A 27,395-nucleotide genomic window follows, 5' to 3' on the forward strand; every position below is an offset into this window, starting at 1 on the left:
CCTCCGGCGCCACCGATGTCCCGCGCCGCCGTCCCTTTGATCCGTGCCCCTGTAAATAAACAAGCCGCGCACAGGGAGCTTCCGGTCCGCGATGTGGACGGCTCCTCCCATCCGTCCCTATCTCTCAGCGTTGTAAGCGCTGGGAGATGGTGCGCATGGGAGCTTCCGGCCGGCCGGAAGCTCTCTGTGCGCACTTGCAATGAAACCGGCGCACAGAGAAGACCGGCCGAGGCACGGGACATCGGCAGCACCAGAGGAGATAAGTACATGTTTATTATGTTTAAATAGCCCGGTCATAAGACATTTTCTAAACCCGGATAACCCCTTTAAGTGTGAAACTCTCCTCCTCCATGACTTTATACAACCAGTTTACACCTCACTTCAAAGTTGATTTTTTGGATGATGGTGTTACTCTTCCTGACAGTATACTGGTAGTGGTTTAAGTCCATTTCTGATGACAGGTTCCCTTTAAGCCAAGTACAATATCTGACCTTTATACAACAAAATATACTACTAAATTATATTATACAACCTATACTACAATTATTATACAGTATTACTGTATGCTATATTATACTATACCACCCTTACTGCTATTATTATATTATACAACCCCCACCTATTCTACTTATATATATTTATATATTATTTATGTTACACAACATATAGCACTATTATAATGTTATACAACAACTTATGCTACTATTACATTATGTTGTTTTTTTTTGTTTTTGTTTTTTACTATTATATGAGAATAAATTTCTACCATTTTTTTGCATTTTCCATTTTGTGTAAACGACATCTCGAATGCAAAATACAAAAGAAATCAACAACGTTTCTGAAAATAAGCAATGTAGGATGTGAGCAGGAACAAGGCGCTGCAGCGCTCCGCGCCATTGCCAAGACTCTTTACTCACTTGACTGATTCTGGATAAACAATGAGCGACAGAGTGAATAAAAGTCATGAACAATTCACCAGGGGTCAATTGCTACATGACGGCAAAACTTTTACTTTTCTTTAAAACAATAAAGTCTTTGGTGTGACATTATACCGAATGTGAGAAGATGCTGTAGAGACTCATCATGCAGATCTTAGAAGACACAAACATCTCCCAACTGATCAACACTTAAGATGTGCTGCACTGCTGGACAGTGACCCTACCAGTACACGGACCAGGGCAGTAAAATGAGTGCATACAAGATAAAAATTATAATACCGGTAAGAATTAGTTTACAATATTCACAGTCTCTATGTAATTAAGTAAAAGGAAACTGTCAGTAGGTTTGAACATATAAAGCTAACGTCAGTGTTAGGAATTGGCCTCTGAAATCTGTGTAACCATAACTTTTTGAATATAAATACATTTATCACAGTCCTGCTGCTACTAACAACACATTGGGGCACATTTACTTACCCGGTCCAGTCGCGATCCAGCGCCGCGTTCTCTGCTCTGGATTCGGGTCCGGCCGGGATTTATGAATGTAGTTCTTCCGTCGTCCACCAGGTGGCGCTGCTGCGCTGAAAGTCATCTCATCGCGCCGGAATGCACCACCTCAGACCAGGTGAAGGTAAGCGCTGCCCAAGCGACACTTTTTCGGTTTTTAAATGCGGCGTTTTTTCCGAATACGTCAGGTTTTCGTTCGGCCACGCCCCCCGATTTCCGCCGCGCGCATGCCGGTGCCGATGCGCCACAATCCGATCGCGTGCGCCACAATCCCGGGGCAATTCAGGTACAATCGGCGCAAATCGGAAATATTCGGGTAACACGCCGGGAAAACGCGAATCGGGCCCTTAGTAAATGACCCCCATTGATTGTAGCATATCAGTGTTTTGGTGTATCCTCACACTGCTCTGCTGTCTGCACTAAACTCTATACACTGCTAGATAACAGTCATGGAGAGCTGTGTATCCATACCTATGTGTCTTGTTAGTAGGAGCAGCACTGTGAATAATGAATTTATATTCCAGGATTGTAGCTTCTCTGAGTTTGGGGTGTGTCTAGTGCCCTGGATCAGAGGAACATTGCACTTTGCATAGGGGAAATATTAAAATGTCCACAAATGTCCAAAGTCAGCACTTCTTACTGTATATTACATCAGGGGTTAATTTGCATTATTCTATAGTGTTTTGTTATATTAATTTAGTTTATTATGACTGTATCTGTATACATTAGTAGAAAGGGTTAATGAACATTGAGAGACATTTCTGACTGTGTGTCTATAACTAAAACGAAATCAGTAATTTTCCAGCTATTGTAGAAATTGTTTTGCAGAAGACAAACAGACAGCTTGACCTTCAGAATGACAGGAGCTGTCTGGAAAGTTGTTTACATTTTAGAATTTTGCTGCCATAGAATATTATGGAAACTCAATGTAAGTCTATGGGAGAATGCCTTGTCATTGTTTTTGTGCTGAAATGTAACCATTCCTCCCCCGGTAGAAAGTATATAAGGAGAATAATTCCAGTCCTTAGTGTCTGCATTTAGGGAACGGGTCTTTAGTTGGGGAACAGAGCTTGGAAGAGAAGACAGCTGCTACTTCTGGTTGCGCAGGTAGAGTGGCAGAGAGAGGGATACCCTGCCATAGGCTCCTGTGACCAGGGTACCAGCCTTCTGAGAATGAAAGGGACAGCGAGCCCGGGCCTTTCCTTAGGAGATAACTCTTCTTCTGCCAAGGAGGAGATTGGAGAAGTCAGCCCTTTTCTTGTTTGGCTTTACACATGAATATCTTCAGTAAAGAAGGAAACTGTTCATTGCAGACCCTGACTCTCTGGACTTATTTCCCTTTGGGGTGCACCACGCCTTACCACCCCTTCCAGGGAGTAGCAACACGTGGTGACACCTCAACGGTCCCCGTTGGATCCAGCATAGTTTGAGGACCATTCCTAACCTGGGCGCGGCATGTATGATTCCTCACACTGCTGTGCTATGTGCAGTGAACTGCAGACAGTAAATGGTAGAGACCTGGAGATTTGTCTAATCGTATATGTGTATGTGTGGTTAGTAGCACCAGGACTGTAAAAAAAACGATCAAAGCTCCAGCTTAGGGGAAGGGGCGGACACACAGCGCCTTATATATGATCCAGAACCCCTTTTGCAAGTAGTTATGGGTATGCAAAACCAGGCAAAACATATCTCTATATAGTATATATGTATTTTACTCATACATGAGCATTGGGTTATAGTGTTCAGGTTTTGCAGTGAGTTTTAAATCCATTGCAATGACAACTCAAGTAGATGTCTGCGACTTCGCTGCAATGTCACCCTGAATATAAAGGATCACAAAGATAGCAGAGCGTAATCCAAATCCGCACAATTAACCCCTTGCCGCCAATGCCTTTTTAGTTTTTGCATTCAGTTTTTTGCTCCCCTTTTTAAAAAATTCATTGTGCATGAATGGAAAATAATGGGGCTTATTTACTAAGGGTCCACGGCCGCACCTTCGTCGGATATTCCCAACGTTTTCAGGGATTTCGTGGCTGTGACAGGTATTTAGCAAGGGATTGTGTCGCACGCAATCGCATTTTGGCACAGCAGCGCTGCCTTTCATATGACAGAAATCAGGGGGCGGGCCGTGGGACGATCCGACTGATTCGGACTGAGCGCGGGATTTAAGATTCGAATTGTGTCGCAAGCCAAGCACTTACATACACCGGGAAGAAGAAGGTGAACTCTGTTGCACCTGAGTGGGAAGCGACACATGCAGGATATCGGGCGCACGATCTTAGTGAATCGCGACACAGTGCATTATCGTTAGACAATGTATTTTCGGTGACTTCCTCCGGATGGGCAAGTAAATGTGCCCCAATGTTTCCAATGCCGAACATTGGTATCCTTCTCCTATTGTGTGTGCAGGTTGTCGGTGCATGTTGTGAGTAGCCATTGGCTCAGTAGAGATCATTTCCTGACCCATAATAATAATCAGCACATACAAATTTCTTTTAGCAATTTCTATGGGAATTTGTGTTTATTCACAAACCCGACGGTGCATAAAAAACATAATCTGCCGCCCGCATTGGGCACATACATCTATCTGCTCTGCTTGTTCCCAGTTCTTTTCATTATAAATTGTGTAAATACTGTGCGGGGCTGAGTAGATGGTAATGGGAAATGTCTGACATAGGCTACACGGCTTCTAGAAATAGAAAGCTTAGAGTCGATTCCTTTTATTTCACTCTAAAGACGTTCTCCAGTGAAACTTTTTGTTCTAAAAATGTAACATCCAGTGGCCAGCTGAGATAGTAAAGGGCATAACTCTTTGGCGGCGGGCTGCCTACCCTATTATGCTCGATATCGGGAACTACAGAGGCGCAAATTTCATGGGCAAGACATTAGACTACATGCTGAGGAAGAGCCATTGCTACAACTTCCATTTCCAAGAAATATAAAGATTTACAGTATATCATGGATGGTATTACATGATTGATTTGAGGTGTTTCTCAAATGTTTATGGGCCTCACTGGTCAGGTGCATTAACCAGGAGGGATTGAAGAAGGGAACCTTTAAGCAGACACTGACCTAATTTAACCATAACTGGTCAAGCAGGTTAACATGGCCTAGTGTGGTGGCATCACCCAGAAAATCAACTTTGAAATAAACTGGTTGTAAAAATCAGACTTCACCAGATTTCTGGAGAACCAGTTATGATGCCCCTGGATGCAAGAGCTTCAATTACAGCAAAGGTGGCAATCTGAGGTCATGACGTAATTACTGAGTTCTCCGATTCCATGACTTTATGTTACTAGTTTACATCTGACTTCAAAGTTGATTTTCTGGGTGATGCCATCACACTGTGCATTAAAGAAATAAGATCTGGAAGGTCTGAAGCTGCTTGAGAAAACATAAGTAGTGGTTTATTGGGTCAATTCCTGCTGACAGGTTCCCTTTAAAGTCATGCATCTACTTATGGGGTCCTCCTTTGGGCCACCTTGCTTCTGGACTTTGGTTCCTTGTTCCTGGGACTTTTTTAAAAAAATTTTGTTCTAGATATGACTTTCTCTTGGTCTTTACTCTGATAATATCATCTTCTCCTCTTACTGGTACTGTGACTGACACTGTGCTGCAGTCCAATCAGCATGGCTCTGACCAATAATTGTCATTCATCACTTTTGCCCCATGGTTCTGACCAAGGTCTACATCTTCAAGATCATGTTCACGTCCAGTCTACCATGGCTCTATCTGACCATCCATTTCGTCCCTGACTACCCTGCCTTTTATATAGGCTCACAACTGGTATCTATTCTGGTTACTGAGCCACACAGCAAAATCTATACTATCTTCTAGGGATTAAAGATGAAAACGAAGGGACCCCTAGAGTCTGCACCAAAGTTTTAATGGGGTTATCCACTTTACAATAAATCTATTTCAGTAGACATGACTCTGCATGTATATGTACCGGTATCTTTGCCACCTTTGATAGCCTCAGCCATTTGCTGCTCTCATCAAGCTGCCCTATGCATACACAAGTTCCCTTTCTCTCCCTTTTCCATGATGTCCTAATGGCCTCTCCCACTGTGTCTCACTTTTCAATGTCCATCCTCACTGACAGAGACAGGAAGAGGGAGCAGGATGAGTCATTACTTTCCTGCTATAGTTCATTCTATTTGTCAGAGCTCAGATATGTAAACAAAGAATCACAGAGAGTCTACAGACTGCACAAAATTAAAAGGACTGCTGAATCACTTGATGAACATTGTAGGGATTATCCACAAGACAGCAAAGGCACATGCGGCAACTTATCTAATAGAATGGTCAACCTCTTCAAGTATCAAACTTTGCGACAATGTTAACAATTCTTGTGCTTATTTTACTGCTCTTTTAGATTCAGTAGACCATTGTTTTAAGGCTCTTTGGACCTTCACACACTTATGGGCCTTTCCAATAATATAGATAATGGAAACTCAAGGTCAGTCCATTGATTATAATATAGCAAGAAAAGGTAAATTTCCCAAATGGAATTAGTGGAACAAGATCGCCACATCTGTTTATTATTAAAGGGGAAGTCCATTCATTGATTGAACAACCGCTATTAAGTTTTATAAGGTTTATCCTAGCAATATGCCAAAATAATTCTAAAACCTCTATAAAAGATGTGATCCAATCCATAAAATATAGACATTAAAATGGAGAAAGTTTTTGCAACCTTTACTTATTGGAAAAGAGAATATAGAACCTAGTTTGCAGGCGCAGGTATGGAAACACACTGCATAAAGACATATAAAACAAAGCTCGGCTCGTGTTACATGGCACATTAACTTCTCAAGCCCACTCGGTCGCTGGGCAGTCACATTCAATCATGTCTCTGTGCTTAACTATGAGGCTCTATCAGGAAGATTCAATGCCATGTACAATTAGTGCACGGCAGAGCTGCATGTAGCTGCAGCATATAGCAATCTCTTAAGTGGGACCGAAATTAGCGCAAACAGTTTTTTTTTTTTTTTTTAGGTAGAGAAATATGGTAAAGATTGGTCCAATTACAAAAAAAATTTTTGAAACTCCAATGGTCACTGAGACAAATTTTTTTTTGTCTGGAACTACAATTATATAAATATATAGTTCCGACTTATATAAAAATTCAACATAAGAACAAACCTATGGAACCGATCTTGTACGTAACCCAGGGACTGCCTGTATACAGTTCATGTAGCGAACCCCATATACTTTTTAAACTATTGTAAAGAGGCATCTAAACATAATGATCCACCTGGTATCCACAGTAATTATACTAGAAATATAATAAAATACATATGGTTGTCCAAGGGGTGCGCCAAAACAGTAGGAATGACCTTGGAATTATAGGCCAAAGGAGAGAATTTTGTTTTTTTTTTACAGAATTTCGGAGAATCTCGTTTTGTAAATATTTTACAATTTCATTTCATTTCCTCTCCCTCCCTTGGAGGAATGACGTCAGTAGCTAGCTTCCATTTTATAAGATTTGTCCGAAGTGCAGCATATTTTTTACCCCATTCCCAAATACCGTAGTTTTTTAAAAAAAAAAAACTCTAAATCCCTGATAATACCGTTTTGTATGGGGCTCTTCACGTTCCAAGATCTAAATTGAAGGGCCCAAAATCAATTAGTGGTATGACCCTGCCAGACCTCTCCTTATATTACTTGTCAGGACAACTTGAATATCTCTCCTTTTGGAAACTACCACTGTGTATCTTCATACCCCTGAAAGCTGGTTGGCTGAGTTTCTTTACACCACATGCCTATGGTTAGTTATAACGGATAAAGAGGGTCGGGTGAAAGAACTGCTCCCTGTTCTCCAGGTAGCTACGAAAGTATGGAAAGAAACAAGAAACGTATGCACCTTTCATGATATCCCTAAGGAAACCCCATTGTGGTATAATAAATGCCTAAAACATATGAGATAATTGCCTGGTGCCTCCTTATGCTATGGGAGTTCAAACCCTAGGTGACCTGTTAATGTCATATGACCAATTGGAGAACAAGCTTCAGATTCAGGGCACCCACTTTTATACATTTTTGCAGCTGCGAAATGCAGTACAAGCCCAATTTCGGGAACCTAGACCAGCCGTGTCCTCCTATCCCCTTATAGGTGTAGTGAGATCTCAAGGACCAGTAGGTTTCCTACCGACGATTTATTCCTTTGTCATTGATGATATTGATGACATATTGGATGGCGTTCTATAGCAAGACATTGATGTATTGGGGCTGTGAAGCCTCTTCTGCTGTTGCACATGAAAAAACGATTATTACGTATCTACAAGAAAGTGTTAAGTGTATGATGAACGTTGACACTACTATTGGTGTCCAATCAGTAACAGCTCAGTGAGAAGAGGCTGCGATGGATCAGCTTGTGGCCATACATACGCTCCCCATAGACAGCAATGGAGCGGTCCCCGTAGTATGGACGTACAATAAGGAATGCCTATGGAGAGGGGAGGTGTCACCCCTCCTCCTCTCCATGGCACCGGACATATGACCAGCCTTAGCCGTGCGGGCATACGTTTGTCTAAATACACCATTACTATACCATGAAGATGATTTAGTCGCTCAAGGATAAATTATGTGGGGTTGTCACACACAATGGGGGTCATTTACTAAGGGCCCGAATCGCTATTTTTCGTCAGGTTTCCCGAATATTGCCGATTTGCAATGTTTTTCCCTGAATTAGCCCGGGTTTTTGGCTCACGCGATTGGATTGTGGCTCATCGGCATCGGCATGCACGTGACGGAAATCGGGGGCGTGGCCGTCGGAAACCGGATTCGGAAATACCGCTGCATTTTTTTAAAAAAAAGTGTCGCTTGACACGCGCTTACCTGCATCCAAGATAGGTTGGTGAACTCCGGCGGACCTCGGCGCAGCAGCGACACCTGGTGGACATCGGGTGCACGACCTTAGCGAAACGCCGGAAGACCCGAATCCTCGACGGAGAACGCGCCGCTAGATCGCGACAGGACCGGGATGTAAATGTGCCCCAATGAGACACATTTGGGGAAATTTATCAGAAGTGTCTGAAAGCATGACCTGTTCCAGGTGCTCATAACAACCAATCAGAGCTCAGCTTTCACTTTCTCACAACTGTTTATTAAATTAAAGCTGAGCTCTGACACTTCTGATAAATCTCCCCCTTGGAGGCAGATTCATTATGCCTTTTCCACCTGTTTACTGGCAGAGAAGGAACATGATTCCCCCAGTTTTACAGTTTCCCTAACCCGCCCACCACGTAAGCCGTATCGCGCAGGGAGCTGGCACTTGGCTCACCATAAAACCAGGAGAGACTACAGAAAAAAAACTCCACCAGTTCAGACCTGGTCTACAGGTTTGGGGGAGTTTGTGCCCGTATTTATCAAAACACCAGACCCTCTTAGCATATACCGGCGTCGAAACAACACTGGGGGGGATTTTAAGACTGGCATACAAAACCCCCCCATTGAATCGGGCTAGTCCACACACCGCACTGTGGAAGAAGTTTAAGGTTTTCTGCTGCAAATTGTACTTTTTGGAAGAGACTTTCAGCAGATTCCTAGCTGTGATTCCTTCCTACAAGAGTAGGACTAAATGGCAATGACAAACTATGTGTTAAGCTAATTATCTTATCAGACATTATAGCTGAGGGGGGATGGAGATTCTCCACATGTCATGGTCATTACCAATATGAAATTAATTACATGTGTTCATGTTTCTGAGTTAAAGAGTTTCTGTTGTAAAATGATGTGCGGATGAATGCATTCATTTCTTTCTTTTAGCATTGTTTTTTTTTTTCACATTTCACAGTGGACTTTTTTCATTACTTTGACCTCTCTCGGCCCGCACACTGACCCAAGATGTCTGCTGGTGCAGGTCCAGTGTCAGGAGCAGGATCGGCTGTCAGGAGCAGCTCACGTCTGCCGTCTCCTTTTTCACTACATAGTAAAACGACCAACTCCAAATAGGGAATTCATTCATAATGTTCATTTTGAACTTATTTTTAAAAAATTACAATATAAATATAAATTATATTATATATATATATATATATATATATAGTAAACATTTTTAAAAAAAGACCTCTTTCCCCCACTTTTTGTAGATTTAACTCCAAGTAAAACTAAAAACTAGCCCCTAACACCTATACCGATCACAATCCGATCGCGTGCACCAAATCCTGGGGCGATTCAGGGAAAAATACGGGAAGCCCAACGAAAATGCGCAAATCGGACCCTTAGTAAATGACCCCCATTGTGTTGCAAGCCCTAGCACTTAGATGCACCAATAAAAAGATGGTGAACTCTGTCGAACCTGATGGGAAAGCCACATATACAGGATATCAGGTGCACGATCTTAGTAAATCGCGGCACAGTGCATTTGAGTCGGACAATGCACTTTCTGTGAATTCCAGTGATGGGGTAAGTAAATATGCCCCAGTGTCTAGTAAGAGCAATGCCATTATGGCAGATTTACTGATTGTTGACAGTGTTATCTCTAAAAGAAGTTTGAAAATGCTTGACCAATAGAAGCAGAGTGATATACGTAATAATGTGGCTTTGTTTCCTCATCCTCTCCAACATTTACAGGATATATTTAAATACTTATGGCTAATGTAGTCAGTCGTGTAATACCTTTGGAGAAAAACTTTGATGCTCCACCCATGAAGAGCACAAAGCAGGAAGACTCCACCCATGAGGAGAAAAAAGCAGGTAGACTCCAGCAAATAAGAAGGAAGAGAGCTGGGACACCGCACCCATGAAGAGAAGGGATCAGGGAGACTCCACCAATGAAGTAAGCAAAGAGCAGGGAAACTCCACCCATGAGAAGAAGATAGCATGGATATTCCACCGATTAGGACAACAGACAACTCTAAAGTCAGAAGCAGTTATAAAACACGGATCTTAGTCCTGGGATAAGTTAAGGGGTGGTTTGCAGATATGTAGGGGAAAGAATGCTATAAGATTGGTTAAGAGATTTTTATTGTGCTTGTAATTTGGCTTTAAGATCAGACAATACAATTTTACTCTGACTATTGGTAAAACAATTAATAAACAAGACAAAGTATGTCATACCTGAGCATAGGTTGCTTTGGGAATGGAGGCTGGTCACCATTCTGGTTTTGAGGAGGTTTTCTTGTAACTTGCTTGTAAATGTTCCTGGCAGTCACACCAATCCACAAGACTGTGCACAGGCTTGAGTAATGCAAGACAATACCGACCTGAGAAAGTAAGACACAAGAAATGGTTATGAGATAATGGCATCTAAAAATATATGATGAATGATAGATGATTTCTTACATAACACTGCAAACATTCAGAAATCATCCTTTTTCTATTTTCAGCCTCTCACTTTCTATAGGGTTACAAAAGCCATGACAAAAAAGCCTTGTGCACTGTACAGAACAACCCATGTAAATCTAAAATATAGCACCATGTACTAAAATATCTATATATGTGTGTGTGTGTGACTGGGGAAAAGAACGTAGGTCTACAAGCCCTATCCAGGGAGAATGGAGAATGTACACAAGGGTATGTGCCTGAGGCAGGGAGAATATACACAAGGGTATGTGCCTGAGGCAGGAAGAATATACACAAGGGTATGTGCCTGAGGCAGGGAGAATATACACAAGGGTATGTGCCTGAAGCAGGGAGAATATACACAAGGGTATGTGCCTGAGGCAGGGAGAATGTACACAAGGGTATGTGCCTGAGGCAGGGAGAATACACACAAGGGTATGTGCCTGAGGCAGGGAGAATATACACAAGGGTATGTGCCTGAGGCAGGGAGAATATACACAAGGGTATGTGCCTGAGGCAGGGAGAATATACACAAGGGTATGTGCCTGAGGCAGGGAGAATGTACACAAGGGTATGTGCCTGAGGCAGGGAGAATATACACAAGGGTATGTGCCTGAGGCAGGGCGAATATACACAAGGGTATGTGCCTGAGGCAGGGAGAATATACACTAGGGTATGTGCCTGAGGCAGGGAGAATGTAAACAAGGGTATGTGCCTGAGGCAGGGAGAATGTACACAAGGGTATGTGCCTGAGGCAGGGAGAATATACACAAGGGTATGTGCCTGAGGCAGGGAGAATACACACAAGGGTATGTGCCTGAGGCAGGGAGAATGTACACAAGGGTATGTGCCTGAGGCAGGGAGAATGTACATAAGGGTATGTGCCTGAGGCAGGGAGAATATACACAAGGGTATGCGCCTGAGGCAGGGAGAATATACACAAGGGTATGCGCCTGAGGCAGAGAGAATGTACACAAGGGTATGTGCCTGAGGCAGGGAGAATGTACACAAGGGTATGTGCCTGAGGCAGGGAGAATATACACAAGGGTATGTGCCTGAGGCAGGGAGAATACACACAAGGGTATGTGCCTGAGGCAGAGAGAATGTACACAAGGGTATGTGCCTGAGGCAGGGAGAATATACACAAGGGTATGCGCCTGAGGCAGGGAGAATATACACAAGGGTATGCGCCTGAGGCAGAGAGAATGTACACAAGGGTATGTGCCTGAGGCAGGGAGAATGTACACAAGGGTATGTGCCTGAGGCAGGGAGAATATCCACAAGGGTATGTGCCCGAGGCAGGGAGAATATACAAAAGGGTATGTGCCTGAGGCAGGGAGAATATACACAAGGGTATGTGCCTGAGGCAGGGAGAATATACACAAGGGTTTGTGCCTGAGGCAGGGAGAATGTACACAAGGGTATGTGCCTGAGGCAGGGAGAATATACACAAGGGTATGCGCCTGAGGCAGGGAGAATATACACAAGGGTATGCGCCTGAGGCAGAGAGAATGTACACAAGGGTATGTGCCTGAGGCAGGGAGAATGTACACAAGGGTATGTGCCTGAGGCAGGGAGAATATACACAAGGGTATGTGCCTGAGGCAGGGAGAATACACACAAGGGTATGTGCCTGAGGCAGAGAGAATGTACACAAGGGTATGTGCCTGAGGCAGGGAGAATATACACAAGGGTATGCGCCTGAGGCAGGGAGAATATACACAAGGGTATGCGCCTGAGGCAGAGAGAATGTACACAAGGGTATGTGCCTGAGGCAGGGAGAATGTACACAAGGGTATGTGCCTGAGGCAGGGAGAATATCCACAAGGGTATGTGCCTGAGGCAGGGAGAATATACAAAAGGGTATGTGCCTGAGGCAGGGAGAATATACACAAGGGTTTGTGCCTGAGGCAGGGAGAATGTACACAAGAGTATGTGCCTGAGGCAGGGAGAATATACACAAGGTTATGTGCCTGAGGCAGGGAGAATATACACAAGGGTATGTGCCTGAGGCAGGGAGAATGTACACAAGGGTATGTGCCTGAGGCAGGGAGAATATCCACAAGGGTATGTGCCTGAGGCAGGGAGAATATACACAAGGATATGTGCCTGAGGCAGGGAAAATATACACAAGGGTATGTGCCTGAGGCAGGGAGAATATACATAAGGGTATGTGCCTGAGGCAGGGAGAATATACACAAGGGTATGTGCCTGAGGCAGGGAGAATGTACACAAGGGTATGTGCCTGATGCAGGGAGAATATACACAAGGGTATGTGCCTGATGCAGGGAGAATATACACAAGGGTATGTGCCTGAGGCAGGGAGAAAATACACAAGGGTATGTGCCTGAGACAGGGAGAATATACACAAGGGTATGTGCCTGAGGCAGGGAGAATATACACAAGGGTATGTGCCTGAGGCAGGGAAAATATACACAAGGGTATGTGCCTGATGCAGGGAGAATATACGCAAGGGTATGTGCCTGAGGCAGGGAGAATATACACAAGGGTATGTGCCTGAGGCAGGGAGAATGTACACAAGGGTATGTGCCTGATGCAGGGAGAATATACACAAGGGTATGTGCCTGAGGCAGGGAGAATGTACACAAGGGTATGTGCCTGATGCAGGGAGAATATACACAAGGGTATGTGCCTGATGCAGGGAGAATATACACAAGGGTATGTGCCTGAGGCAGGGAGAATATACACAAGGGTATGTGCCTGAGGCAGGGAGAATGTACATAAGGGTATGTGCCTGAAGCAGGGAGAATGTACACAAGGGTATGTGCCTGAGGCAGGGATAATATACACAAGGGTATGTGCCTGAGGCAGGTAGAATATACACAAGGGTATGTGCCTGAGGCAGGGAGAATGTACACAAGGGTATGTATCTGAGGCAGGGAGAATGTACATAAGGGTATGTGCCTGAGGCAGGGAGAATATACACAAGGGTATGTGCCTGAGGCAGGGAGAATGTACACAAGGGTATGTGCCTGAAGCAGGGAGAATGTACACAAGGGTATGTGCCTGAGGCAGGGATAATATACACAAGGGTATGTGCCTGAGGCAGGTAGAATATACACAAGGGTATGTGCCTGAGGCAGGGAGAATGTACACAAGGGTATGTATCTGAGGCAGGGAGAATGTACATAAGGGTATGTGCCTGAGGCAGGGAGAATATACACAAGGGTATGTGCCTGAGGCAGGGAGAATATACACAAGGGTATGTGCCTGAGGCAGGGAGAATACACACAAGGGTATGTGCCTGGGGCAGGGAGAATACACACAAGGGTATGTGCCTGAGGCAGGGAGAATATACACAAGGGTATGTGCCTGAGGCAGGGAGAATACACACAAGGGTATGTGCCTGAGGCAGGGAGAATATCCACAAGGGTATGTGCCTGATGCAGGGAGAATATACACAAGGGTATGTGCCTGAGGCAGGGAGAATATACACAAGGGTATGTGCCTGAGGCAGGGAAAATATACACAAGGGTATGTGCCTGATGCAGGGCGAATATACACAAGGGTATGTGCCTGAGGCAGGGAGAATATACACAAGGGTATGTGCCTGAGGCAGGGAGAATATACACAAGGATATGTGCCTGAGGCAGGGAAAATATACACAAGGGTATGTGCCTGAGGCAGGGAGAATATGCATAAGGGTATGTGCCTGAGGCAGGGAGAATATACACAAGGGTATGTGCCTGAGGCAGGGAGAATGTACACAAGGGTATGTGCCTGATGCAGGGAGAATATACACAAGGGTATGTGCCTGAGGCAGGGAGAATGTACACAAGGGTATGTGCCTGATGCAGGGAGAATATACACAAGGGTATGTGCCTGATGCAGGGAGAATATACACAAGGGTATGTGCCTGAGGCAGGGAGAATGTACACAAGGGTATGTGCCTGATGCAGGGAGAATATACACAAGGGTATGTGCCTGAGGCAGGGAGAATGTACATAAGGGTATGTGCCTGAAGCAGGGAGAATGTACACAAGGGTATGTGCCTGAGGCAGGGAGAATGTACACAAGGGTATGTATCTGAGGCAGGGAGAATGTACATAAGGGTATGTGCCTGAGGCAGGGATAATATACACAAGGGTATGTGCCTGAGGCAGGTAGAATATACACAAGGGTATGTGCCTGAGGCAGGGAGAATGTACACAAGGGTATGTATCTGAGGCAGGGAGAATGTACATAAGGGTATGTGCCTGAGGCAGGGAGAATATACACAAGGGTATGTATCTGAGGCAGGGAGAATATACACAAGGGTATGTGCCTGAGGCAGGGAGAATACACACAAGGGTATGTGCCTGGGGCAGGGAGAATACACACAAGGGTATGTGCCTGAGGCAGGGAGAATATCCACAAGGGTATGTGCCTGAGGCAGGGAGAATATACACAAGGGTATGTGCCTGAGGCAGGGAGAATATACACAAGGGTATGTGCCTGAGGCAGGGAGAATACACACAAGGGTATGTGCCTGAGGCAGGGAGAATATACACAAGGGTATGTGCCTGAGGCAGGGAGAATATACACAAGGGTATGTGCCTGAGGCAGGGAGAATATACACAAGGGTATGTGCCTGAGGGAGGGAGAATATACACTAGGGTATGTGCCTGAAGCAGGGAGAATATACACTAGGGTATGTGCCTGAGGCAGGGAGAATATACACAAGGGTATGTGCCTGAGGCAGGGAGAATATACACTAGGGTATGTGCCTGATGCAGGGAGAATATACACAAGGGTATGTGCCTGAGGCAGGGAAAATATACACAAGGGTATGTGCCTGAGGCAGGGAGAATGTACACAAGGGTATGTGCCTGAGACACAATATTTATGTCCAAGAGATCTTAGATCGCACACATCGCCTTGTGGCGACAATGTAACATACTAGTAGTGAGTGAACACTCGTCCTTGACTTATTGAGCCTACCCCACTGTGCTTTTAATATCAATTCCCTAGAGCACTTTGTAGCAATGCTACTGTACACATTTTTTTAGATTTGTGAATCATAAAGGTGATGTTTTATAATATACTATGATACACTTCTTTGTCCGGATATGGGTACATTTTTCTCTGCCAGTGGCAGCTTTGTGTCCTTTTGAGCAATAAACCCCCTGCCGCGACAATTGGTCCATTTTTTGTAATAAAATTCGAGGAAGGGAGAATGGACACAAGGCTACGTGCCCGAGGCAGGGAGAATGGACACAAGGCTACTTGCCCGAGGCAGGGAGAATGGACACAAGGCTACTTGCCCGAGGCAGGGAGAATGGACACAAGGCTACGTGCCCGAGGCAGGGAGAATGGACACCTGGTTGCAATACTAAGGCAGGGCAAGTGGACACAAGGCTATGTGACGAGGCAGTCCAAAATGTAGATCAATCTCTTAGTTACCTTTAAAGGGTTTTCTGATACAATGCTTCAATGTTTTAGCAGTACCCTGGTTTGGTCACTATCCCGTGTATGGCGCTCTCATCCAACAGCTGATCTGTAGGAAAGCCAGTTGTTGGACCACTCTGATATTTTCAGAGTCATCAATATCCAGGCGTGGACAACCCCTTTAATACCTCACAACTATAAAACCAACTACCACTGTCCTTGCAGTGATTCAGTGATCCCTTGCAGTCATTGTCTTACAATTGCTTTGCCCATTGTCTACATTGCTTTGGCGTTTGTGTCAATTGAATGAAACCCACCATCTCCCAACGTCTTGAAGCCGCCTCAGCTTATAAAACCTGTTCTACCGATATATGAAGCAGCCGCTCTATCCATGAGCTGTTGTCATGACTTTTATGAACGCTATTAATGTGAAAATCAAACACCAGCCCTGGCAGGATGTTAACATCTGTGCTCGGAGAGTAATTGTTAGCTATTGCCATGGAAACTGCAATTAGAGATTTAGCCAATCCTCAATATTCTTTTCTTCCCATTATATGTGCATCTGGCTTTATGGAATGAGTATAAATTAATATGTGATGTTATTTTCCGCTCCCATCACTTACATTTTGTATTATACAGATATGAAGAACCAGTCATTGGACTCTTACATAAAACAATGTAATCATCGCGCCATGGTAAGAGGAAGGTTTTATTACAATCTGATGATAGGATGGTATTTATCATACAGGTATTAGTGATGCTGCTGAAAAGATCAAACCATATCTATACATAAAGAATCATTAGATACAGTGCAAAAATCTCCCAAAGACCAGTCATATAAGAAGACTACATACTAAAGAAACTCGACAGATTTAAATCAAAACTATCACCGGAAAAAAACAGCTGAGCAGATTGTACATAGTTTCCTACTTGCAGACAGCATGTTATAGAGCAGGAGGAGCTGAGCAGATTGTAAACAGTTTCCTACTTGCAGGCAGGGTGTTATAGAGCAGGAGGATCTGTGTATATTGTACATAGTGTCCTATCTGCAGGCGGCATGTTATAGAGCAGGAGGATCTGAGTATATTGTACATAGTGTCCTATCTGCAGGTAGCATGTTATAGAGCAGAAGTAGCTGAGCAGATTGTACATGGTGTCCTATCTGCAGGCTGCATGTTATAGAGCAGGAGGAGCTGAGTATATTGTACATAGTATCCTATCTGCAGGCAGCATGTTATAGAGCAGGAGGAGCTGAGCATATTGTACATAGCGTCCTATCTGCAGGCGGCATGTTATAGAGCAGGAGGAGCTGAGTATATTGTACATAGTGTCCTATCTGCAGGCGGCATGTTATAGAGCAGGAGGAGCTGAGCAGATTTTACATAGTGTCCTATCGGCAGACAGCATATTATAGAGCCGGAGAAATTGCGCACATTTTACATGATTGGTGTCCTATCTGCAGGCAGCATGCTGTTAACCAGGATGAGCTGAGCAGATTGTACACAATGTCCTATCTGCAGGTAGCATGTTATAGAGCAGTGGGAGCTCAACATATTGTTCATAGCTTCCTATCTCTCGGCAGCATGTTATAAAGCAGGAATAGCAGTTGACACTATAAAATAGGGCATGAAAGTTATCACTGGTTCTCTGTACATGAAAATCCTTAAAATAAATCATTTCCGAGGTTACATGCCACTCAACAAATATTTAAATTTTGTATTGAGCAAAAAAGACATGTCTGGAACACTGCACCATGCAGATAGGCTGTGCCTGATACTACAGCTCAGTAGAGATAACAAAACTACAGATTTCTACAGGGCGAACTTAGCTGACAACAGCAAAAGAATACAAACTTGAACCAACAACGCTTTAACTCACTCTGGAAAGATTCAACATATATGCCAACATTTGTCGTGATTTTGTGTATATGTGTATCTGTATGTTTACAAAATTAATAAAAAGTTTATTAAAAAAAAAAAACTACAACTAAATGTATGATGAGCGGTAACTGAATTTACTGTAATTTACTGCATTAAATTTGTGACCCCCCAATTGGTAAAAAACCTGTTCTCCCATCTGAATTCATCACAGATACAGGAGACTGTGGTTATTTCTTTGTGTCTGATGGGGTGAAAGATGATAAAATGACAACTCGAAACCGTGTTACACCTAAAGCACAGATCAGTCAAGCTAAATGCAACATGTCAACTTATTCGGTCATAAATTTTTTAGCTGCGGATTCCAAGGGAAAAAAAAACACTATGGATTTTCAAATGTGTTACATTAACTGAGACGGTACAGAACATAACCAGAACATGGGAGGAGAAAGAAGACGGGGGGGGGGGGGTTGTTGGAGAAGAACAATAGTTTACAGATACAACAAGAAAGTTTGGGAATGGGAAGACTTCCTCTCCGAGAAAACACACGGAAAGACAATTTTAAGCTCGGAAAGTCAGAATCTTCGACTACAAATTTTAAGTGACACTAATATATTCGTAGATCTAAAAATAACGGGACTGTGCGCGGCTCTGCTGTCTCACCGCGCTGCCAGGGTATCGCTTGTATGTGCTGTCTATTGTTTGGGAACATGTTTCAAAAATGTGAAATCATTTTTGATAAATTGCCCAAACAAATTCTACAGTCAATTGTTTTTTAATTGCTCACTAGATTAAAAGTAATGCTTCTTCTATCACAACAGGTCTCCCGAAATGTTGTCTTTAGAAATGGCATTATGTATTAAAGATGTTGGGGGTATATGTGGAGTCATTTCTAGGAGAAGGGGGGGGGGGGGCCGAAGTGGAATTGCCCCTGGCTAACCTGCAGTGATTTACAGTGTCAGTATGGCAAGTGGGATTTACACAATCCTGTTAGAATTTACTGGGTGTTATCGATACATTGGTCAAACAGGGATATTTTAATGTCAGACTGCGTAGGAAAACTCCCCCAAATGGTAACACCCAGTTGTTAATTTATTCATATAATTCTATAAGAGTTTACAGTGCAACAGGACAGTGTACTATCTGCTTAGCTTCTCCTGCTCTATAACATGCTGCCTGCAGATAGGACCCTATATACAATCTGCTCAGTGCCTCCTGCTCTATAATATGCTGTCTGCAGTTAGGACACAATGTACAATTTGCTCAGCTCCTCCTGCTCTATAACATGCCACCTGCAGATAGAAGACTATATATCATCTGTCTAGCCCCTCCTGCTCTATAACATGCTGCCTGCAGATAGGAGACTATGTATAATCTGTCTAGCTCCTCCTGCTCTATAACGCGTTGCTTGCAGATAGGACATTATATACAATCTGCTCAGCTCTTTCTGCTCTATTACATGCCACCTGCAGATAGGACACTATGTATAATCTGCTCAGCTCCTCCTGCTCTATAACATTCTGCCTGCAGAGAGGACATTTTGTCAATCTGCTCAGCTCCTCTTGCTCTATAACATGCTGCCTGCAGATAGGAGACTATGTATAATCTGTCTAGCTCCTCCTGCTCTATAACATGCTGCCCGCAGATAGGACATTATATGCAATCTAATTAACCCCTCCTTTTCTTTACGATGCTACCTGTAGATAGGACACTGGGGCAAATTTACTTACCTGGTCCTGTCGCGTTCCCCAATTCCGACGGTCCGACGAAGATGAAGTCTGGCACGATTCATGCGTGTCTTGCGACACATTACTAAATGTTAAATCTTGTGCGTTGTCTGAATCCGTCAGGTTGTCTGACGGCCCGCCCCCCGATTGCGTTGCATGAAAGCCGGCGTTGATGTGCCAAAATACGATCGCATGCACCAAAATCCCCTGTTAAATGCGGCGCAAAACGTAAATTGTCGGGAAACACAACGAAAATGCGCTCCGCTGTAAATGAGCCCCACTGTGTGCAATCTGCTCAGCTCCTCTTGCTCTATAACATTCTACCTGTGAAAAGGACACTGTATAACATTTTTTTTAACTCCTGCTGCTCTGTTATCTGTTGCCTGCAGATAAGGCACTATGTATAAACAGTTCCTCTGCTCTTAATCTATAGTATGCTGCCCTTGGTTAGGCTTGCAATTTTAACATAAAATATGTTCCACATCCCATTGTTGATTCAGCCGTTAGAATATTTGAGCAGCCAGGATCTGGGGCTTGTGAGGGATTATCTGTCATGTATGACCAGATGTATCACCCATGTCATAGATATATATATTTAAGTGGGGAAACGAGTTTACATTAAAGCTGCTGGTAGTTTTAGGCTCCTTACAGCAAGGCGATCCATGTATCCTCATCACATCCGCTGTCAGGTACTTCTAGAACAATCCGAGTCAGGTGTGAGAAAATGTTCCAAGGAGTCACGGAAAATACATAAATCTGAATGGATAATAATGAGGACGTGTCACATTCCGGAGGTATAAATCTTCTTCCAGTAGTTAAGGATTTTGTATCATCTCCACAGATGATCTACTTATGACAGCTCTAAGTGTCCAACTGCTCAAGAAACGAGTCCCTCCGCCGCTCCTGACAAGGAAACCTTGACTTTAAAAAATGTGTTTTACAAACTCTTTAAATGAACATCAAACCGAAAGATGAATGATCGGAGCTAAGAGAATAAAAAATGCACAAAGCTTCTGTAGGGTTGTTTGATCTGTGCCTATCACTTTCCATGTCCAGTTGGCAGAGATGGGCGAACGAGCCTGGTGCTTCCTATTGGGGGAGAGGTCCTGCTGCAGCCAGTTGCCTTACAGGGAGAATGATCTTATGTACTGTAATGGTTGTAAGGAGAAGGTAAATCACTGATTTTATGGATCACATTTGGGGAAATGTATGATATCTGCCTAACAGTTATTATTCATCAGGATTAGGATAGGGAAAGGAATATTATTTATCTATTGAGGACATATAAGTGGCATGCAGGGGTGCAGCAGCCATGAGACGAGTTGAGCCTCTTGCCTCAGGCAGCACCACCTGCAGCAACATGGGGGGCAGCATTAGGGGTGCAGTGGCTTACTACAAATCAGGAATTGACTCTTACAAATAGTGTCTCTTCACCCCAGATGTCAGCATCAGTGTGAGACTGCACGAATAAACCGAAATGATAAATTGGTAAATTTTTAATGCGGGGGAGGGCTGTTTTATAGCTCGCCTCAGGCGGCAGATAGTTTAGGTTCACCCCTGTTGGCATGCAGATGGCGCATCATGGCAAGCATACACAAGCACTTGTCTTGTGTCTTTATGATGAGGAGTGACCAATAGCTTTAGTACTCTCTTTTATGCAAAATCTCACCCATCTCTACCAAACTCAGAAGAGTAATATTTTGTCTGAGATTGATCCAATTTAGAGACTTCATGGAAAAATTAAATTCTTCGGTTTTATGGCACATTGAAACATGCTTCTGATGTCATATTAATGATACCAATCTCATCTTTTAGAAGGCATCAGGTTTATGGTGCTTTGAGATACACGACCGGACATACAGGCAGTTCAAGACAAAAGCAATTCAAGCTGCAGATAAAGATCAACTTTCCACCTATGTCTTTACCTGCCTGTATATCTGGTACTGTACATCACAAAACTACAATCCTGATGTGATCTAAAAGAGGACTTTCCTATCTTTTATATGGCACCAACAGCATGTTTGTAGGTGTTATAGAAGCACAGATGTAGACGTATGAGGTCACTCTCCCTCTGCAGGGGATTCACTATGGCAGAGATTATTTTTTATAGATGAAAGGGTGAGATTCTAGATCCTTGTAGTTTAGTGGGGTAAGAGTAGGTGTCAGGTTATCTTGGGGAATATGCAAACTGCTCTGTGACGTTATGCTAGCTAGTTACTAGTTTCTTTTCAACATAATTGGTTGCTTTAGAGTTAAAATATTTCTATGACACTTCCAATCCGGGTCATAAGGTTTCTCTCTCCCAGGAATGGATTTATGCTAATATACTGAATAAATCCCGTCCTCTCAGTCACAGTCGCTGCCAGACCCTCCTGTGACTGTGGGAGCTGGATTTCTCAAGTACATCAATATCCAATATTTGATTGAGGCCATAACCTGTTCTTCAGGTTATGAAGTCCATATTTTGCTGAGCGTTTTCCCAGTGACCTTTAACCTTTTCAACGACAAATCATAGTGATTCCAGCAGGAAATCCAAGCATTTCGTGCTGCAGCAGCTTTCAGACATGATGGAAATTCTGGTGTCCTGTGTGGATGTATGCTAAGAGTCTTTATAAATGCTCATAAAATCCTTTCTATAAGAAACGTCCTCTATAAAAGGAATAAACCATTGTCATAGAGAAGCTGAATATCCATAGCAACCATCCTGATTCATAGGAGATGTAACGCAGAGTGGACTATACGTCTTACTTTTCACACTCATAAGCTGCTTATTCCACACAATTCCCTTCTCCGATAACAAAATCTTTCCTACATTGAGATAATGTTCATTTCATAACACGGTAATTGTGTGAAGGCAAAAAAAAAGCCTTAAAGCAACAAATATAGAAAACTGTATAATGTGCGAAAACCTGGAATGATGGAGAATATAATAGAAAATAACAATTTCCAGGATTACTTTTTAGTTTTGCCAGAATGTGTTCTACGAGACTCTATTCAGAAGGGCTTTTACTATTTAAAAGGAACAAATAGCCGAAAATTACATTGAAAAAAAATTGTTGCCGAGCTCTAATGAAAAATATTTAACAGGAGCCTAACCATGTGATAAGATTTATGTAAGAAACTGGGGTACTCTTATGGGACAGACAGACCGTTCGAGCAATGGATTTCACAAACCCAAGTGAATTCCCAGTATATGTACCCCAATTTCTATGCCCTATTGCCTGTGCCCCAAGCTATATGCCCCAATCTCCATGCGCCAGTGTATTTTCCTCAATCTCTATGTTCCAATCTCTATTCCCAAATATCTATGCTCTATTACTATCTTAATGTCCCAATCTCTATAACCCAATGTTTATGCCCTATTGCCTATGCCCCAATCTCTATTTTTCAATCTCTATGCCCCAACCTGTATTCCCTATTGCTCTATGCTCCTAACTCTATACCAGGGGTCAGGAACCTTTTTGGCTGAGAGAGCCATGAACGCCACATATTTTAAAATGTTATTTCGTAAGAGCTGTACCATATGCACATGCCTCCCAGTAGATAGGTAGCCCTAGCACATACCCCCAGTAGATAGGTAGCCACAGCACATTCCCCCAAGTAGATCGGTAGGCACAGCACATGCCCTCAAGAAGATCGGTAGCCATAGCACATGCCCCCAAGAAGATCGGTATCCATAGCACATGCCCCCAAGAAGATCGGTAGCCACAGTAGATGTCTCCAAGTAGATAGCTAGCCACAGCACATGCCCCCAAGTAGATAGCTAGCCATAGCATATGCCCCCCAGTATATAGGTAGCCACAGCACATGGCCCCCAGTATATAGGTAGCCACAGCACATGGCCCCCAGTATATAGGTAGCCACAGCACATGCTTCCCAGAAGGTAGGCAAAAAAAAAAGATGATTCACCTACCTGCGCTCCCTGCAGCCAACTCCTCATCGATCCCACACTCTTCTCTTTGGCCCAGGCTTAGACGATGACGGTGATGTCGCATGGGTCGCACAAAGGACGTAGGCAGCAGTAACCGCTGCCTGTGTCCAGTGGTCAGTCCAAGACACACACAGCAGCCATCACTATTTTTTAAAGATCTGTCTGAGAGCCAGATGCAGCCAACAAAAGAACCACATCTGGCTCCCGAGCCATAGGTTCCCTACCCTTGCTCTATACGATAATCCCTAACAACTAATCCTAATTGTCTATGCCCTTATCTCTTTAACCCAATGTTTATGCCCTATTGCCTATAACCCTAATTCATGTCCCAATTTATATGCCCCTAACTACACCACAATCTCTTTTAACTAATCTTGATGCCCTAATTTGTATGCGCTTATGTATGTGTCATAATCTCTATGCCCCAATCTCTTTGTCCTATTGCCTATGTCCCTGTCTCTATGCCCCAAACTCTGTCTCAGTCTCTATGCCCCAAACTCTGTCTCAGTCTCTATTTATTACTCTCCATGCCCCATATGCCCTTATGTATGTGTCCCAATCGCGGTGATGGCAAACCTATGGCATGGATGCCCTAGGAGGCACTCAGAGCCCTTTCTGTGGGCACTCAGGCCAACGCCCCAGGACGATGTTCGCCAAAGAGGACCAAATCCACCAAATCTTCCTGCAGTCCCAGGCAACTTAAGAGATGCTGAGAGCTATTTTACAAGCCACTTCATTGGCCGTTTGGAACTGCTTGAAAAGTGAGAAAGTGTTAAAAGAAGTGCATTATCTTTGGAGCTCATCCTGCTGGACCCACCATTCTTCCTGTACGGAGGGACCCTGGAGAGAAGCTATAATGATTCTTTCAACTGTATTGGTGGCCCCAGGTGGCCGATACAATTGAAAGATGTGGAAGATCACGGGCTCTTCCTGAGCACCACTGGCAAAGCTGCCGGCATCTTTCAGAGGATTGCCGCTCCCCGTGACGTCGATCCGTCACCATGACAGCCTCGGGTCTTCCGAAGATCTGAGGCCACTTCGTTTTAACTCTTTCATTACAATGTGTGATTGGCACATTGTAATGAATGAGGAGGAAAATCCCCATATACTGCCATACTGTAGTATGGCAGTATATGATAGGATTGATCAGACAAACCAGGGTTAAAGTAGCCTAGGGTGTCTGAAAAGTAGTAAAAATAAAAATTAAAAAAAAGTTAAAAAAAAAATTATAATAAAAAAACTAAAAATTCAAATCACCCCCTCTTTCCCCAGAACTGATATAAATATAAATAAACCGTAAAAATCAATAACACATTAGGTAAGGCCATGTCCGAAAATGTCCGATCTATTAAAATATGATAACTTTTTTTGCTGTGTTTAATCCCGTAACAGAAAATAGCGCCCAAAGTCAAAATGGCACTTTTTTGCCATTTTTAAAAATATCAAAAATTCTATAAAAAGTGATCAAAAGGTCATACAGTCGTAAAAATGATATCATTAAAATATTCATCAAAATTTGCAAGAATTACACCACCCACAGCTCCGTACACCAAAGTATGAAAACATTTTTAGGTCCAGAAGATTTTTTTTTGTACAGGAGTTTTACATTTTTGTAAATGTATGAAAACATTATAAAACCTATACAAATTTGGTATCCCCATAAAGGTACCGACCCAAAGAATAAAGTAGACATGTCATTTTGGGCATAGATTTAAATCCGTAAAAACCAAGCCCACAAGAAAGCAGAAAACAAGCAATCACACAGCTCTGTACATGGAAAAATAAAAAAGTTATAGATTTTTGAAGGTGGGGAGTGAAAAATTAAAATGCAAAAAAAAAAGGGATGTGGCGGGAAGGGGTTAAAATTCCACGTTGGCAATTCATTCATTCATTGGCAACTCTATGCCTCAATTCGATGAACTCATCCTGATGTCCCAATGTATATGCCCTTATGTACATGCCCCAATGTCTATGTCCAAACCTCTGTGTCCTAATCTTGGTACCATAATCTCTACGCTGTGTGTGACTGTGTACAGTATCCATCTATTGCCATCTATTTACAAATAGACAAATCTCATATCTATCTCATATCTATCTATCTATCTATCTATCTATCTATCTATCTATCTATCTATCTATCCTTTGTCTGCTTGTATATCTAACAAATATCTCCTACAGACATTACATACACTGCAGACAGGAGCTGCAGACTCTATTTACAATTCATCACCTTCTATTTACAAAACATTCTGCAAAATTCTCAGCTCAAAGCAAGACCTCAGAACTTTGCAGAATTTTGCAGAAACTACAGACAAGCGTCCCCCTGTGTAATTCTGCACAGTATCACCAGTGTGTCTGAGGGGGATACTGTGCAGAATTACAGGGGTGCAGCAGGAGACCAGCACTGGGGGATCCCCTCCAGGAGAAGCCTCTGCTGAGGAGGTCACTGGGTGCTGGGTGTCACACACCTGGGTGCTGCTGTGAGTGTTATCTTCATGCTGGGATGTGGGAGAAGCAGAGAGGAGCTTGTAGCAGGATCACATGTAAGTGCCTGAATCTAACATTACGCCTTAACTGTGCCAAAATTGCGCCTAAACTGTGTTAAAGTAAAGTGATTAATAAGAGGCAGGAAATTACCTTATCACAGTTGGTGATAATTCTGGCAAAACAGTGCGCCAGAATTTAGGCGCAACTACTACACTTAGGCGCACAAAAGTGATAAATGTGGCCCATTCAGTACATTCTCTATATGAACTACAACCTACAATTTATAAAACTCCCCTTAAAAACAAACCACGTTGCCCCCACTCCACACAGTAAATCTGTTCTTCCTAATTCAGTAAATATTAAAATTTCATGCACATTTTTCAATTAACAGTGAAGACATCTTCGCGAATAAAGAACTTGAAAATAGTAATATATGCGGCTAATAACAAGAACTGCGAGTGCTCACTGGTCTGAAAGGAAATTTATTTTCGGATATCTTTCTGGATACTCTTGAATGCACTCCAGCAATAAAAATGGAATCACTTCTACATTACAATCAAAAACTAAAGATATATCAGCGCCATAGTTTATTCTAGTGGCATCTTGAGTTGTAGAAGCCTTTCAGGTTCTCTGCAAAGGTTTACAATTTCCACAATTTTTTATGTTAATGGCGTAATACAATTCTAAGAGGAGAAAATATGTACATAGAATAAGTGGTTTATGGAATGAATACAGAAAAATATAATTTAACTCATGAATATTGGTAATGGAATCTAAAAAAATATGGATCATGGCATGTGGCTGGTGAACAGCTCCATTTATACTAACTGTCAGGCTCCAGGGGCAGTGGACCAACTGCTGCGGCGTGGTACCACCAAGTTGTTCCACAGGCGCGACTTTGTCCGCGGTGACTGCCAAGGTGAGGTATAGAAACGGAAGGCAGGTTCATGGTCAGGGATAGGCAGGAGGTCAAGTCACAGGGGGCGAACTTCTGGGTCAGGACTGGTGGCAGAGGAGCGTAAACCAGAACAGGTCCTGGGGTCACAACAGGAAATTACACTAATCGCAAAGGTCATGGGAAACATGCTTTTTCTAAGGCACAAAGATCCAGCAAGGTGTGTGGGGAGAGGCTGGGTTACATAGAATTCTGGGTAAGGCCAGCGCCAATTAACGGCGCGCTGGCCCCTTAAATCTTGAAAAGCCGGCGCGCACGCCCTAGGACACAGAGATGCGTGCACGGCCGAGGACCCGG

General features: G+C 43.3%; 1 protein-coding gene across 6 annotated transcripts in view; it reads right to left on the bottom strand.

Moving 5' to 3' along the window:
- ADGRA1 (adhesion G protein-coupled receptor A1) overlaps positions 1-27,395 on the bottom strand; it is a 453,444-nt gene that overhangs the window by 32,674 nt on the left and 393,375 nt on the right. For all 6 annotated transcript variants that reach the window (XM_072131164.1, XM_072131165.1, XM_072131167.1 and 3 more), the window contains one exon: positions 10,509-10,654. In XM_072131164.1, coding sequence (XP_071987265.1) covers positions 10,509-10,654 — 146 coding nt within the window. The remainder of the gene's footprint in view (positions 1-10,508; positions 10,655-27,395) is intronic.

The sequence above is a fragment of the Engystomops pustulosus genome, chromosome 11 (genome assembly GCF_040894005.1).
Source record: "Engystomops pustulosus chromosome 11, aEngPut4.maternal, whole genome shotgun sequence".
In the NCBI taxonomy this organism is placed as follows: domain Eukaryota; kingdom Metazoa; phylum Chordata; class Amphibia; order Anura; family Leptodactylidae; genus Engystomops; species Engystomops pustulosus.